Here is a 17,164-nt window from a genome sequence, read left to right on the forward strand (position 1 = left end):
TTACCCCTTTAAGATGCCATACATTCAAGCAGGTGTTGATAATTGGAAATAATAAACATGGTCACGGTAATGGGCCATTTGCCATTAAGACCCTATTGGGATGGGTTGTTTATGGGACTTTGGAAGGACACAGTGACCACAAGAATGAACCTGGGCTTTCAGCTGTTACTGTTAACAGAATTTCTGTTGTTAAGTTGGAGGAGCTGGTCAACAATCATTTCAATCAAATTGAAAGAGTTGATAATAAAAGAGAAATGTCAAGGGAAGATCTTCGGTTCATGGACATAATGAACAGCAGTCATGCCCCAGGATGGTCATTACAGCCTAAAGTTACCATTCAAGGCTGATAATGTCATGTTACCTGACAACTTCTGTATTGCTAAGCAACGATTAAAAGGTCTGAAAAGGAAATTGGACCGAAACCAAGGGTTTCTTGAGCAGTATATTACATTTCTTACTGATGTTGTAAACAAAGGCTATGCTGAGAAGATACCTGCTTACCATCTAGATCATGTGGATGGCAAAGTTTGGTACATTCCTCATCATGGGGTGTTTCATCCTAGGAAGGGCTCATTGAGAGTTGTGTTTGACTGTGGAGCAGCATCTAAATGAACATCATTTAAAAGTCAATTGTTACAAAGACCTAACCTTAACAATTCTTTGGTAGGTGTACTGAAGAGATTTAGGCTAGAACCAGTAGCTTTCATTACTGACATTGAAGTAATGTTCCATCAAGCCAAAGTGGCTGAGAAAGATTTTCTCCGTTTCTTGTGGTGGCCTCTGAGAATTGAATAGATAGCCCATTGTATTCAAGATGACAGTTCATCTTTTTGGAGCTGTGTCTTCTCCAAGCCTCACTTGGTACGCTTTGAAATAGCCCGCAAAGAACAATCAAGCAGTCTTTCCGGCAGAGATAATTAATACCATCAACAACAACTTCTGTGCAGATGACTGTCTGAAGAGTGTCTCTTCTGAAGAAGTGGCCATCTCCATGGTTAAGGATCTCACATTGCTTTGTCAAAGGGGAGGTTTCCATTTGACAAAATGGATCAGCAATGGTCACAAAGTATTGCAGTCAGTTTCTGAAGAACACAGAGCAAAGGATATACAGCTGATTGATTTGGATAGAGACAAATGCCTATTGAAAGAGCTTCAGGTCTTCAGTGGACTGTGGAAGCTGACACTTCTCAATTTAAGATTTCCTTGAAAAATCAACCATGCTCTAGGAGAGGCATTCTGTCTGTGGTAAGCTCTGTCTATGATCCTTAGGGATTTCTATTACCACTTATTCTGCCTGCTATAAAGTGCTTTCGCAGGAGTTGTGTAGACAGAACATACCGTCAATCTTCCAGAATCATTGGAACCATTGGATTTTCGAGTTGGACAGAGTTGCAGAGTTCCAGGTGAGCAGATGTTTTAAACACATGGATTGTGGACTTCCCACTCATGTTTGTTTACATCACTTTGTTGATGCTTGTGAAACTGGATATGGCACAGTTTCCTATCTTAAGATGCAGAACAGTGCACACAAGGTACATGTGGATTTCTTACAGGGCAAGGCTAGAGTAACACCGTTGATACCTCGTTTGGAGCTTACAGAAGCTGTTCTGTCTGTCAAGGTTGACATACTGAAAAAGGAGCTGCAACTCTCATCAAAAAGATTCTCTTTTGGACTGACAGCACAACTGACCTTGGCTACATTAGAAATAAGGGCAAGCGGTTTAAAACATTCGTCGCAATAGAGTGTCTTATATAAGAGATGCAACACAACCTCAACAGTGGAGATATTTTCCCAGTAAATAAAATCTAGCAAATGATGCATCTCGTTGACTGAAGCTGGAACATTTTTTGAGTAATAGGTGATGGATTGATGGTCCAAGGTATCCCTGGGGTCGAGTGGCACTTTTCCACAAATTATCTGGTTTTGACTGATTACCCAGAGATTAAACGGGAGTCTAATGTTAATGATGTGGTTTTACAGAATGGACAAGATGCCACATGTAGACTTATCCATTATTTCTCAGAATGGAAACATCTGAAAATTGCAATGGCTTTGTATTTGAAGCTGCAGAAACTTCTGATGGAACCGAGTCGTAAACGAAAGGAGTTGGGCTTGGAGCAGATTGACAGTGTTGCCGTAGATGCAAAATTGCAGGAATTTAAAGCGTCTCTGAGCAGACAGAACTTGACTGTGGGGATATATCTAAGGCTGAGATTGGCATTATTCGTTTCAGTCAACAGGAACAATTCCAAGGGAAATTGCTGAGCTCAAGGATGGAAAAGCAGAAGTTTGATGAAACTACTACTGTCTATAGCTTGGATCTGTGATGGACTGTTGCTAGTGGGAGGAATATTTGCTAAGTAAGCTATGCTAATTGAAATTAAACCTCCCATCTTGTTATCTAAAGATCAGCATGTGTCAAATCTCATACTTCAAGACATTCACAAACAGTTGGGTCATGGTGGCAGAAATCAGATGCTTTCCAAACTTCGGTATTGGATTATGAATGTCAATTCTGTTGCAAGAAATATAATTTCCAAGTGTGTCATCTGTAGACGGCATAAGGGGAAGTTAGGTGAACAGAAGATAGCGGACCTTCCAATAGAAAGGATCACCCCTGTTCTACCACCTTTTACTAACATTAGAGTGGATTTTTTTGGCCCCTTTGAAGTAAAAAGAGGATGAAGTATGGCTAGCAGAGCAGTCCATTTGGAAATGGTGTACTCCTTGGATACCGATGTCTTACGCAGATTTGTATGTCATCGTGGTCAGGTATCTCACTTGAGTTCAGATACTGGGACAAATTTCATCAGCGCTGAGCGGGAGTTAAAGGAAGCTCTTACTGGATTAAACAACGAAATGATTCAAAGGTCTTTACTGCAGAAGGGGGTTCGGTGGAGCTTCAATCCTCCTACAGGCTCTCATTTTGGTGGTGGGAGCATGCAATTCAAATGGTGAGACAAATTCTTTGTGCAGTCCTTTGACAACAAACATTGGACAACAAAGCACTGCAAACTGTCTTGTGTGAAGCAGACGCTAGTTTGAATGATCGACCTATCTCTAAACTATCCAATGATCCCTCAAGCCAAATCACATTCTGCTTATGAGAGGAAATCCTGCATTGCCAACTGGGTAGTTTGAAAGCTCTGATATGTATGCAAAACGGAGATGGAGACAGGTGCAATATATTTTTTATCTTTTCTGGAAAAGATGGGTACGAGAATACCTACCCTTGTTGCAGAAACGACAAAAGTGGAACAGAACGTAGGAGTTTTACCTCTGGAGACATTGTGATTATTGCTGATTCTACAGCAACACGTGGTTCATGGCTACTTGGAAGAGTGGTGGAGACCTTTCCAGAAAAAAAGGTCTAGTACATTCAGTAAACGTTCAAACTAAAAGTAACATCTTGAACCGTCAAAATAGTAAACTGTGCCTTCTATTGGGGTCAACAGACTAGATAAGGCCATCCTTAAAAATATTCTTGTTTGCCGTAACCCGACCGACCCTGTCAGTTTAGGGCCGACTCAAATTATTATTATTTTTTCCTTTTAGTCCGACCGACTTGCCGGTTGTAAATTTGCATTAAGACCGACCAATTTCTTTTTTTACTCTACAAACAACTAATACAAAAGTAATAAAATAATATGAAATATATTCTAGTAAGTATTATAAATATATAAACTGCTTGGGTCTACATACGAAGGCTGCGTTCTTTCTTTTATAGAAAAACCCGTGACGTCATCTATGTTTACACTAATGTTAACGGATGTCTATGGCCTGCACGTGCATTCGTTTCGGCTCATACTCTCATTCACTGTAACGTTAGACTATTAAAGCCCTGTTGGACATTTCGCCGCATTGTGTGACAGGAGTCAGTACCATGGCATGGACACGTTACACACACCAGGCAAGTGCACTGCAGAGGGGAGGGCTTTGGGGGTTTGAGCCCGTGCCCTTTTTGAAAATTAATCAAAAGTGCCCCTCTCAACATTAATCATTACTATATTGTGGCCAATAAAACAGAATTTGAATTATAATTAATATAACAACGTGTACAAAACAGTAACAAATGCCGGAAAAGCCATATTTATCTTGTCTCTGTCAGTCTGAAATATCGTTGTCATAACGCGTTGCTATGGGTAGCGTGTGTTTTGCTCGACTACGCACAGCTCGTGGTGGGAGCGGCGGCACTGGTTGTAACTTGAAAAATAATGCTTTATGTAAGGTTTATTCGATGGATACACGTGCTGGCTCCTCATAGATAGGCTACACTACAACAGCGATAATAAAAGAAAAACGTGGGCAAAACGATCTATCTTTGTAAACTGTGTTCAATGCATGCGAGTGCTGCCGTATGACCAGTCATTTTCGCCATCATCACCCATGGGTATATTATACCCATGCAGTATCACCCATGCAGTATATTCGCCAGAAGACGCGAATGAGAACTCTGCAGTGTGAGAAGCTGTCTCTGTGCGCTCGTCCAAAAGCGCGCGCACGTCTATCAGCGCGCAAATATTGAGTTATTTTAAGTCTTGCGCTTGAACGGACAAACTCACACAAAAAGTATATCAACATGTCGATCTTGATGAGTATCCAAGCAGACATAGTCTGATGCCTTAAGTGAACTATATACAGTCGAGAAAGACGAGCATATCCCTGTATAAGGTCTTAAAGGGGCAGTAGCCCTTACTGCTGTCTGTCAAACAAAAGATAAGGACATCACTCACTGCTCTTGATTGAATAGCTTTTGTAATTTTAAAAAGGATTGATCTTTAATTTAAACAGTTGCATGTGCAGTTATTTTACATTTGATTTATTAATTAAATTGCTCTACCTAAAAACTAATGTTAGACCTACCTGAAAAAATCTGAAAAGCAAGTTTATTTTATTAGTATCTTTGATCAATAGTATTTATTTGTGCTGCTGCTTGTATTTAATTTTTTTGTTCTTATTTTCTTTATTTTTATTTGACAGTAGTTCTTTCTTTCCCTGAGCATGGCAAATAACAATAATTAATTAAATTGTTATAGCGCTTTTCTAGACACCCAAAGCGCTTTATATATAGAAGGGGGGAATCTCCTCGGCCACCACCACCAAATACCAAACCGTACTGAAACCGTGAACCTAAAACCGTGATACAAACCGAGCCGTGAGCAATTACACCCCTAGTGTAACATATGTATGGGGGTGTCACAAAATTAGAAAATTTTCAAAGGGTGCCATGACTGAAAAAAGGTTGGTAAACACTGATTTAGTGAATGGCTATGGCTCGACAGCAGGAAAAACAATCCAAAAAATAACGACTTTTTTAACCTTTTTCATCATTAATGTTGATCAAATCTATTATTCTAAATGTAGGCTGCCAAGAAGGAGGAAAGAGGGGCAGTGTCTCTTTAAAAAAACTGAGAGACAAAACATATTACAAAAAATTTAACATCAGAAAAGAATGCTCTGCCATTGTCTGTGATGTTTGTTTAATGTAATATTTACCAGTAAAGAGTAGGTTATAGCTACTTAATTAATTTAATTCATTAAAAAAAAATCTTTTTAATATTCAAATACACTAGTCTATATCAACAGATGCGTTGGTTTAGCAACAAGTGCAAGCCACTTCAGAGACACAGAGAGTTGCGTGTTCTGAGTCAACACAATCGAGCCTAAAAATACGAATACATATACATATCATATCACTGGAAAATACTAAAATGGGAAGATAGCGTGAAAAGAGCTAAAATACCTGAGAAACCCAGGAAAAAAAGGGAGGGTTGACAGCTATGAGTCAATGACAGCTAGCGGTGGTAGGAACCTTTTCTTAATGAATGCACCTGAAATTTATGCAATAAACATGTTTTTGACAAATATTTCAATTTGTTTGTGGTCTATATAGCCTGCAATTAGCCTATGCGCCTGAAGGCACGGCTTGAAGACCCTGTCAGTTTAAATTCATACCTACGTAATCACCATCACCAAAAATGTACTTTTTTTTTTTACATTAAAATTTGAAAAAAAAATGTTTTACCTACCTACCGACCCTTTTTTAATTTTTTTTTACTGTTACTGCAAACCAAAATATTTTTAAGGATGGCCTAAGACATACAGTAGTTTAATAGGGGTTTAAATTTACTGTTTCCTATATACTTTTGGTACAAACTTTGAATTATGTATGGCTCCATATTTGTATGCATTTGTAATTGTCAGTATGCCATAATCAATTAAGGGGCCGGTGTGTTGAAGCCATTTGTGTGTAGTTATACATTTGTCCATTGGGTGGTATTCTGGTATGGGATATTAAAGGGTTAGTTCACCCAAAAAGGAAATGATGTCATTAATGACTCACCCTAATGTCGTACCACACCTGTAAGACCTCCCTTCATCCTCGGAACACAGTTTAAGATATTTTAGATTTAGTCCGAGGCCTTTCTGTCCTTTGAATGTAAGTGTATGCCCACTTGCTGTCCACGTCCAGAAGGTAATGAAAACATCCTCAAAGTAGTCCAAGTAGTCAAAGTAGTATGTGACATCAGTTGGTTAGTTAGACTCTTTTGAAGCGTCGACAATACATTTTGGTCCAAAAAAAAAAAATGTTTCTTTACTTTTTCAGCATTGACTTCTCTTCCGTGTTCCTTAAATAAAGAATCAAACGGTCATGATTCAAGATTCGGATCGCGTGTCAAACTGGCAAACTGCTGAAATCACGTGACATTGGTGATATGAATCACGAATCAATCTGCTGATTCGCGACCGTTTGATTCTTTATTTGAGGTTTGAAAACAAAGAATGCTGAATAAAGTCGTATTTTTTTATTTTTATTTTTTTGGACCAAAATGTATTTACTATGGACATAGCAAAACGAGAAAAGCACAACAAAGAAAACTCCATAGCTGTATGAATTAAACAAACTGTTCTTCAAAAAAACCGACACACTAGGTTGTTTTTTTTTTTAACATAACGTTAACATAACATAACATAATGACGTCATAAAATGACGTATGACTGTCGTTACCAATCAAAATGCGAGTTCATTTTAATGCAGTGTGGACTTCTTACCATTTGTCATATTTCCATTTCCCAATTTTTTTTATTTACAACTACACCCACCCCATCCCTAAACCTACCCAGTGATTTATAGAGCATACACACTTTATGAGCACATGTATATCCCTGGGATCGAACGATTTATGAATCACGATTGCATGATCACACGTTGTTACATATTGCAATGGTTTACCAATTGAGCTATGCAAAACCTGAACTATTACAAAGACAAAAGAAATGCTTTAAAATGTCCTAGTGTCAATAGGAGCACAATTTTAGAAAAAGACCCTATGGGTTGTATTTCAAGGAAGTGACAAACAACCTATGCACATTGGTTGGAGGACATGTTGGAATTAAACGAACAAGTGTGCTACTGTTACATAATTTAACCTTTAATGTCTTACCTGTCCAGCAGAAAAAAAGACTGAGTTCACTACACCTTTCGAAAGCACTTTTTATCCTTGTATCCTTGTTTTTTTAATGCCGGCCGGTTGAAGTCTCTTTTTTTTCTTTAGCCACTCTGAAGTCTTTTCCATTTTACGACGGATGAATCTCCAGTTGTCACTGGTGATTTGTCGTTTGAACCTTTTTGGATCCGCCATCAAATTGATACGTTTATTTATATCAAGTGCTGTGAGAAACGGCTATAAATCTCCACCTCCATCTTCACACGCGGTATAGCCTATAGCTGGGACACTTTCTTTATGTGTACAGATGTGACGTAATGACGCAAAGATATGCTTGAATTTCCCGCGAATTAAAAACATTATTATAAGCTTACCGTTGTAAATCTAGCTAAGGTAAGCAGATAGTTTTGAACACTGGCTGGTTATGTAGCCTATGCTACTTGTTCAAAAATGTATTTTGAAAAATACATACTGCAGCTTTAAGTAGCTACTGAGTAATGTTAATCAAGAGGGCCAATGTAGGCTACTTACTATTGGGTTAGGATAGGATAAGGGTTTTGGTTAAGGGTTATTATGCATAATTTACTGTTATTACTATGGATGGACACCGATGAAGTGTTACTGGATTAGGGTTTGGTTTAGGGTCAGATGCGTAATTAAGCATAAGTTATTACTAGCCTATAAGCCATATGTAACAATGACACTGTAAATAAATTTGTAAAAAAAAAAAAAAAAAGATTTTAGCGGGTTTTGTTTTCTTTCTGTTGGTCAGCCTGGGATACCACCTTTAACCAGCAAACTGTGCTGTTCAAGCTGTTTCAGCAGGGAAGTAGGACATTTTTCTAACTTCCGATAGATAAGATTTTTTAAACACCGACTGTTTTTTTTTCTTTTCTCCCCTGACCAAATCCGTCACAGTGCTGGTGTATGACGACGCTCGCTCGCGCTCTGCTGTCTGTCACTGCCGCTGCAGCATTAATAATCTTCTTTTACACACTCCATCATACACGCACCGACATAAACTGACCAGAGCTCTAAGTAGGCTGTACACATGTAAAATTAAACACTGCGTGTCTGAAGGGCACAGCTGCAGGCAGAGCAAAACATTTGCAGGAATGATACTGGACAACTGCCAGACACCAAAATCTTGGTGCATAGCCTGCACATGGAGAAAAAGCGACGCTAATAGATGGTCTGCCCCGAGGAGCCTTCAGCAAACAGCCTGATGGACGAGGAGACACCGCGCTGTTTATACTGAAACGCGCCAAACGCAGAACAGAGACGAGCTGATATGTTTCCCCGCATCTGTTTCTTAACCCGACGCATCTGAAGTGACTGTGAGGCAGAGATGACGCCGTGTTTCACGATGCAACGGAGCACCGTCATGCCAAATTTTCTTTAATGAAGCGATTTTGTCTTTATTTACTGTACATTCGCGGTGCCCTGCAGTAAATCTGAAGCCTTAAAAGAAGGATGAGAGCGTCGGAATTTGTCGTGGTCATGTCCTCGGTTTTATTTAATCCCAGTTTTGCCTTCAGTTCGCATTTCGACCCAGGTGAGTAAAAACACGACATATTCAACCGTATTATTCATTAAACACTCGCTGATATAGACCCCACCAATGATGTGAAACAATATCGACTTTTTATTTGTCTTGATGAAATAGCCAGGTAAACAAAATCTACATATTGTGTACACATTTTTATTAGAAATTGCCTCATATTTCTGTTCATGCTTGAATACTTTTCAGCCGTTTTCTATTTTTTTATATAATTTTGATGCATGCTACATGTATACATACACAATATTTTATTTGTGAATAATGCCTTCTTTAACCTGCACGTGTGTGCACTCGCACATCCATGCATTAGCCTATGTTTTGCACATTTGCAGTCAGACAGACAGCTGACTTGGCATTCATCAGCCAGATCTGGTGTGTTCCTCTTCTTGTGTGTCCTGTGTTCCCAAGGCAGTTCCGTTGCATAACGTCTGTGTGTTTGACATATCTGAGCACTGCTGTTTACTTCCTCGAGAAGTCAGCAGCCTGTGGTGTCTCAGCGACTGTGAGGGTTTGTGGTTGAAGGCCGACCTCTGACACTGAGATTCACGTGCACACTGCTTTTGTGGCGTCTGCTTCAACATAATGAGGAATCAAGCGGCTTAAAGCCTGCTCTGCATGCATGCCCGGTGAGAGAGAGAGAGACCCAGCCGAGCAGAGCGCAGTGGGGAGACTTGGCTGAATGTCTGCAGTCTGATCACACCGTTCATTAGGAGCAACGTATACGGCATGTGATGCACCTGCGGGTGTGCTGGGACATTAAAAAGCAGAGCGGCGTGATTTTAATATCTAACATAGGTGAGGAGTGCAATAGGTAGTGCCGTAAACGAAGCCAAAAGTGACCCTGGCCGAAGTGACTTGCAGCATACTAATGAATCAGCTACTGTTCAACTGAATGTGCGGAGGGAGGGAGTCGGCTTCCTTTGCTGTTTTATTCTTGATCGCTCTTGGTTTTCACTGTGTGTCCGTGGTATCTACTTCGCATGCAGATCAGCTGTTGAATGGCTCACTGATTGCGATGTTGTAACAAACTATGGTAACACTTTAGTTGAAGGGTTTGTTCAAAAACCGCAAGACTTCGGAATACAAATGAAAGGGTTGATAAAAAAAAAATACATTAGTTAGTGTGTAATGTTGCAAAGTTAAGGGAGATATTTTCTTTTAAGGTAGACTAACGACAACAAGCTTCTTCACGGGTTAGTGACATCGAGTATATTCGAATGATCATGCTCTTTTTTGGTATTGGGGTATTGGGGGCGATTTCAGATCCAGCCAGTGTGTCTGCGTAAGGTAATTGGAGCTGCCAATGCGAGCTCTTGAAGCTCCACCCTCTTCTAGAAAGGGGGCTGGGAGCAGCAGCTCATTTGCATTTAAAGGGACACACAAAAATACGGTTAAAAAAGTCACAATTTTAACATGCTATAAACATATCTGTAGGGTGTTTTGAGCTAAAACTTTACATGCATCAGAGACTGGGGACATCAGAGACTTATTTTCTTATAAGTCTTATAGACTTCTCTTTTAAAAAGGGGCATTATTGGACCTCTTTAAGATATTTTTGGAGAAATCTGAGAGCTCTCAGACCCCTCCATAGACAGCAATTTAATTACCATTTTAAGGCCCAAAGAGGTTGTAAAGACATGGACTATTTTAGAAATGTCTTTACTATATTTTTTGGGCCTTGAAAGTGGTAATTAAATGACTGTCTATGGGGTTATTAATGACCACATTTTAATTTTGGGGTAAACTTACCCCTTAAGGGTCCAGTTAGCATGCATATTACTACGTACTTATATAAATTAGTGCTATTAGTATGCATGATCATATACTACATCTCTTAATCCTATTGTAATCCTACCCAATAATTAACTACATTTCACCACTTCCTTAATAACTACAAATATGCAGTAATTAGGAGTTTATTGAGGCAAAAGTTGTAGTTAATGGTTAGTTAATAGTGAGAATTAGACCGTAATCTAACGTGTGACCCATACAATTATGAAACGCTCACCGCTGTAATCAGATTGGGCGATATGAGGGCCACGGACTGACACTCCCAATCACGGCCGAGGAATTACGGCTGAAAAGACGCCTTGACCGGCGCACAGTCCTGTGCTTGATTCAATTGCACTCTTGCATTCCTGCTTTCTGAGGGAACTTCCACTAACTTAACAGAATTTCCAGAATCTTTTGTGTGTGTAATGAAAGTAAATCAGAACTAATTGAGGATATGAGTTTCCATATTTGATTTACAACAGTCCACCCTGGTTTGAGATGATAGCAGTACAGGAAGGCCATTGGTCATTGGAATAAACTTAACGAATCCAGGTTTTTCGCTTATTTACAATCTGATTGAGTCGACATCAGTTGCAGAAAGTCAGATTCAGTCTGCAGAGTTGACAGATTTCACAGAAAATCCTATTTTTGCTTGGGACAAACTCTGAGACTTCAGACGAAATTTTCAGACTGATTTTAAACGTTTGAGCCCATTTTAAAACACTCAGGGTCCTGTAATACACCTGGCGCAATGCGACACCAGGTGCGACATAAGAGTTTTCTGCCAGCTTCCAATGACGTTATCATTTCCACGTCCGTTGTTTAAATAGTAAATGCATTCGCACCTATCTGTTCACCCATGGTCATGCTGGTCGGAAAATGAAGTGTGTTCAGGTGCATTGTTGGCACATTGCTATTATGAGGAACTGAAACCAACTACACCATTGACTAGCACAAACCTGGTCTAAAGTCAATAGTGCAGTATTTTTTGGGTTATTTAAAGGGCGTGTTAATAACATGCGCCTATAGGTGGGTGCACAATGCATGTACACTTATTACACACACAGGGACGGACAGCAGCACACACACCTTTTTAAATATAAAAAATAAAAGAAGTCCTCTCTGGAGAAGCGCTCAGTCTTTCCGCTCGCAAATTCCTCCATGTAAATAGTGGATCCGCCATGGTGCGAGCACAACTGGCTTTTAAAGGGAATGGGAGATGACTTTGATTGGTTTGTTGCACGTTATGTCCAAAACACACCCATGACTCATTAAGGGACCAGGGACAACACTTTTGGACCATGCGCTTGGCACACCAACCATTTTTTCAGTCATTAAACTAGCAAAAGTGGATTCGGACACGCAATAAGTGCGCTTCCATGAGCTTCAGACCTTTAAAATAGGTTCAAATAGCCCATATTGTTTTCATATGTGTGAGTTTGCTTTGTTCAGAACAAATTTATGCTATCCTCAGTCATTTAGTGTATGGTGTGTTACCTTTTACAAAGTTGTCAAGTTTATGATGCCTTGCATTTTAAGAACGGCTTAGATTGTAGGGATGGGACGAAATATCGTTTGACAAAATATCGCGATACAAAACGTGACGAAACGCATCGAGGTCGAAAAAAATGTATCGCGAAATAAAGATAGATGGCACTGCTGCATGATTTGCGTAGAATGAGGGTGGGGTGCAGCAGCAAACATTAATAGGGAAAGAAAAGGGTTGACATTAGCATTAATATTCTAAACCAAAAATGCAGTTATTGCCTACATAAACTACCATATTTTCTGTTTAACTTTTATTAGACTCCAGAAAGAAAAGGGCGTTTTTTCACTGAGCACATTCCCTGCAGTCTGAGCGCTATGCACTGCAGCTCACTCTCTCATGTCTGAGGTAAATCATTAACACCATCACGGCTTACAGTACACCTGTTTTATTGAACTAAATACATTACAATCGGCTAAAACGAATGCACAGGTTACTTTCCTGAACAAGCGCGCTCCCGAGTCCGTGTTCTTCACACTGTCCACGTGAATCGCGGCCCAGTTCGGCGCGCACACGCAAAATACCGGCAGTTCAACAGGAAATGCGGATCTCTTAAAGGGGCCGCACTATATTCCTCCTCGTGTAATATGGACCTCCTCCAGGTATGGTGTGGTTCTGGTTCGCTCACTGGTACACATTTACAATTTTTCAAACGAACTTTGCCCTGTTCTGAATTAAACTGCCAGTGTAAAAATTCCCTTTATATTCTTAAAATGAGAGAAATCACTAACAGTTACTTACTCATTATTTTTAAGTTTAGGCTTAAGAGAACAATTTCTTAGATAAACATATCTATGACCTTTGATACGTCTAATCTTCATGCTGTATTGATTATTATTGAATAAGTATGGTTTCACTAATAATAAATGTACATTTGCATAAAGCATGCATATTTGCCCATACCTATGTTGATTAGAGTATTAAAAACTTAATTTAAACTTAATTTAAGATACATTTACAATTGCTAAAAAGGTGCGATTTAAAATAGAGTTAACTCATGACAATCATGCAGTTAATCGCTATTCAATATTTTAATCGGTTGACATCCCTACAGTGCCCTCCACAATTATTGGCACCCCTGTTTAAGATGTGGTCGCGGACTTCTAAAAATTCTCCTTTTTTTTAAAACAACATAGAACCAAAATGCAAAAAAAGAGAAAAATCCTACCTTTCGTTTAAGTACATTACTTTGGTGGTAAAAAAAAATCACAGATTTGAAAAAAATAAAAATAAAATTTGATATCGTATCGTGACGTACCGTATCGTAACCCTGGCATATCGAGGTGCATCGTATCGTGAGTTTAAGTGTATCGTCCCATCCCTATTAGATTGTGAAAGTCGTGTAGTGTATTCCAGTCTTATGCCTATAAAGATTCCCTTTTGCTTTATGAGGACATATTTAGGGTGACTGTACGCTGCTTGGGTGATATACATGCTCTAACAGGCTGGAGTCAGCAGCAATCTGTTACTCTGACTGGCCAAGTAATGGGATTGAGAATCAATGTTTCAGTGGCAGTGGATGGTGTGGCGTGCGGCAGGAGACCAATCAGTCTCCCGCCCTCAGTATCTTGGACATATAGAAGGACATGGCAAAGTCATCTGGATTGCAATGGTTCATGGCAGTTTGCTTCATCACATTACATAAGTTTGAAAGTCAAGTGCTGTTTTTAAGGTTAGGACTGTATTAGTCTAATCGATAAGAACCGATTCCATCTTTTAAAAATATCAGAACATGTCAGAGCCAAAGCTGTGTTGGAAAGTGCTCTGCCATACAGTGAAATTGAAAATCGCTGTGCTTTGCAGTACAGCACATAATTTTAATGCATTGCTAGTTACTACTGTAGTCCAATTTACAAAAGAATAATGAGCTGATTTAAAATAAAAAAAAGAATAATAAAAAAGATTAAAAATCCATCACCAATTCGTGTGCCTTTAGTTTGATTGATTGTAATGATTCAATCCCTCACTTAACTGGTTGGAGCGATTGCTCTCTGAACCTTGCGTCATTAACTTTTACCATTACCGTATTAAAGCTTGTGAGACTGACTTACACTACACTGTAAAAAATAAAAAATAAAAATATTCTCCAATTGAAAATTTTCTGATCACATTTTGATGCAATTTAAGTCACAGACATTCAATTTGACCAACTGAAAAATTTAGATGTGATAAGTTACTTGAAAATGTTCAATTGGAGACCTGATAAAAAAAAAAAAAACATATAATCAAATAGAAAACCACTATTTTAAATTGTAATACATTTTTATCAATATTACTTTTTTTTTTTACTGTATTTTTGATCAAACAAATAAGAGGTTTTGACCTCAAACTTTTGAATGGTTGTGTAAAATCAGCTTATTATTAGATAAAAATAGTCATAACTGGGTTTTCTGAAATAGTGTTAGAAAACAACAACAAAAAAAACACTTTAACATAGAAGCAGAATTATGTGGAATTTGAACCAGAATCTTCACATTCCTCACCGTTCCCATCCCTATGTTTAGGGTTGTTGCTGAACCACATCAAAGCATTCAGTGTTGGTATGTTGGGGTGAGGCTTCTTGCTTTTGTCAGAATTTGTAGGCATGCTGCATTCTGATGGTTATTTACAATGCTGGTTTCTCAAAGCCAGGCTCTATTCATGCAGCCTATAAAGCCACATGTGTCGTGGATGTGGTTGGCCTGGAACTGTCTGTGAACGGGGCTTTACTGCTCTCCGGTCACAACAACTGAATCCTCAGACACTGTTAGAGGGGGATTGCTCAATACTTCAAGGCCTGCCTGTGGTTGTGACTGTTTACTCCAGTTGTCTGTAAGTCTGATTTATCCCAGACATTCTCTGATCCCAGTTTCCAAGCACACCTGAATGGCGGTTGTGTTGGGAAAATTGAACTTATGTGGAGTGAAATATGTAGTATGAAATAATTCGTTAAAATATCATTTGTAATAATCAAAATAAATGATTCCAACATATAATGCAGTTAATTATTAACTGCGGGCAGTTTGTGGTAAATATAGTGTAAATAAGCAACTCTGCAAGCAACTAAACAAGCAACCCAGCGACTTATGAAAGGGCATTAATATAGAATGGGCAGTCAATGACTTCAACCGTTGCTCATTCAATGTGAATTTTTCTTTTTTTAACCATGAAACGCATACTTCGGGTCTTTAGTGACCCGGGATTCATTACCCTCCTCCTTGTCATTTTTTAACTCATCTCTAATGATCTTTAAATGCCGTCTTCATACAACCGCATGAGGAGACGCGCTTAAGTTTCCCTATCTGTTGAATTTGACAAAATGTTTTGACATCTGAGCGAAAGGCACCAGGGGATGATCAACCAAAACATGGTTTTGCTCTTAAAAACACGACACTTGCGTAAGGGTCCAAGTGCAGAGCCCCCAGCGCTGATGAATGTAAAAAGAAGAGCGTGACGTGTGGCGGAACGGGCAAAGATGATCATTTAGCACATATTTACATAGAAAACCATTAAAAAGCTTACTGTAAACAGCGTGGAGTAATCATGTCATCTCTATAAGAACTTATGATTGGCCCAAAGGCTTCTTACGTCAGCGCGTTCTGACTTCGTACGCTTATACCGGTAATCTTCATTCCACTTTCACACAGCGCACATTACAATGTTGACTTTCTTTACTGGTAAATTGCTGGAACTGATTTACTGGTAATGAAATGTTTTTTTTTTTTTTTTTTACACATGATCTCTTACCGGTAGTTTGCCAGTAAAGACTGTGAAAGGGGCTTTTGATGTCTGAACAAGTCAGCCTGGTCTCATTGGAAAAACACCTGTGGCAACGTTTTGGCAAACCCCAAAATACGTACTAAAGCTGCAACTAATGATTATTTTTTCTGTCGACTAATCTAACGATTATTTTTATTAAAATAAATAATTAATCTAATGTTCTTTTTTGTAATTAGCTCATGAATCCTTTGGATAACTTTACAAAAAAAATATAAGTACAACTTCTAATATAATATTTCAACCTTTATTCATTTTCAATCAATGTGATTGAAGTTTTTACAGTATAAAATAATAAAGAGGCAAAGAAAATTATTTTACTATGGTAAATATGAGTTTATGATAGCGTTTATAATTAAACCACAGTAGCCATACATTTACAGTTGTCTGAGACGTCATGAAATGTTCTTTAGCATCACAAACCATAAAATGTAGTCAGGGTTATGCTATGGTTTAGCATGGTTTCCAGAGATCTGGAGCTGATTCAGGGTAGCTCGGTGGTTTGTGACTGTTGTCTCGCGGAGCGCTGTCTTTTAAGGGGCCGTTCACATATCACGTCTTTTGCGCGCTCAAGTTCCTTATTTCCAATGTAGGCGCGCGATAAGCGCTCTCATAATGAAAGCGACGCGCTCATTTTTTCCAGGCGCGTCCGCACCGCATCAAGTTCATCTCAACTTTTCAGAATGCCGCAAGCACAAGAATATCCGACCTGAACCAGGAAGTTAGTCACCAGATCACACGGAAACCAGTTAAACCGTAACACCGGAGAGCGCAGAGATGTTTTTCTCTGAGGTGCTCGCGCATCGCAGTTGTGCTGCCGTGGTACACCATATCGGTTTTGCAAAGGGAACAAGGGGCCATTTTATTTGTCCTCTGTTTAAAGTATTCCCATACTTTTGATAACAGTGGTCTCTGTTTTTGTGATAGAATGCAACTTTCTCCATTCCCTGTATGCCATTACGCGAGATGTAAACAAACAGTGTGACGCGTCGACGCATTTCACGCATGTCGACGTATTTTTGTAGTCTACGTAATCGATGACGTCGACGCGTCGTTGCAGCACTAATACGTACCAATAC

General features: G+C 39.1%; 1 protein-coding gene across 1 annotated transcript in view; it reads left to right on the top strand.

Annotated features, from left to right (window-relative positions):
* Positions 1-8,289: 8,289 nt before the first annotated feature.
* Positions 8,290-17,164, top strand: part of aatka (apoptosis-associated tyrosine kinase a) — a 68,515-nt gene continuing 59,640 nt past the window's right edge. Inside the window, exon 1 of the mRNA XM_067423439.1 lies at positions 8,290-9,004. Within this exon, the coding sequence (XP_067279540.1) occupies positions 8,923-9,004 (82 nt within the window). The 5' untranslated portion in view covers positions 8,290-8,922. The remainder of the gene's footprint in view (positions 9,005-17,164) is intronic.

Source organism: Pseudorasbora parva, chromosome 2 (assembly GCF_024679245.1).
Source record: "Pseudorasbora parva isolate DD20220531a chromosome 2, ASM2467924v1, whole genome shotgun sequence".
NCBI lineage: Eukaryota > Metazoa > Chordata > Actinopteri > Cypriniformes > Gobionidae > Pseudorasbora > Pseudorasbora parva.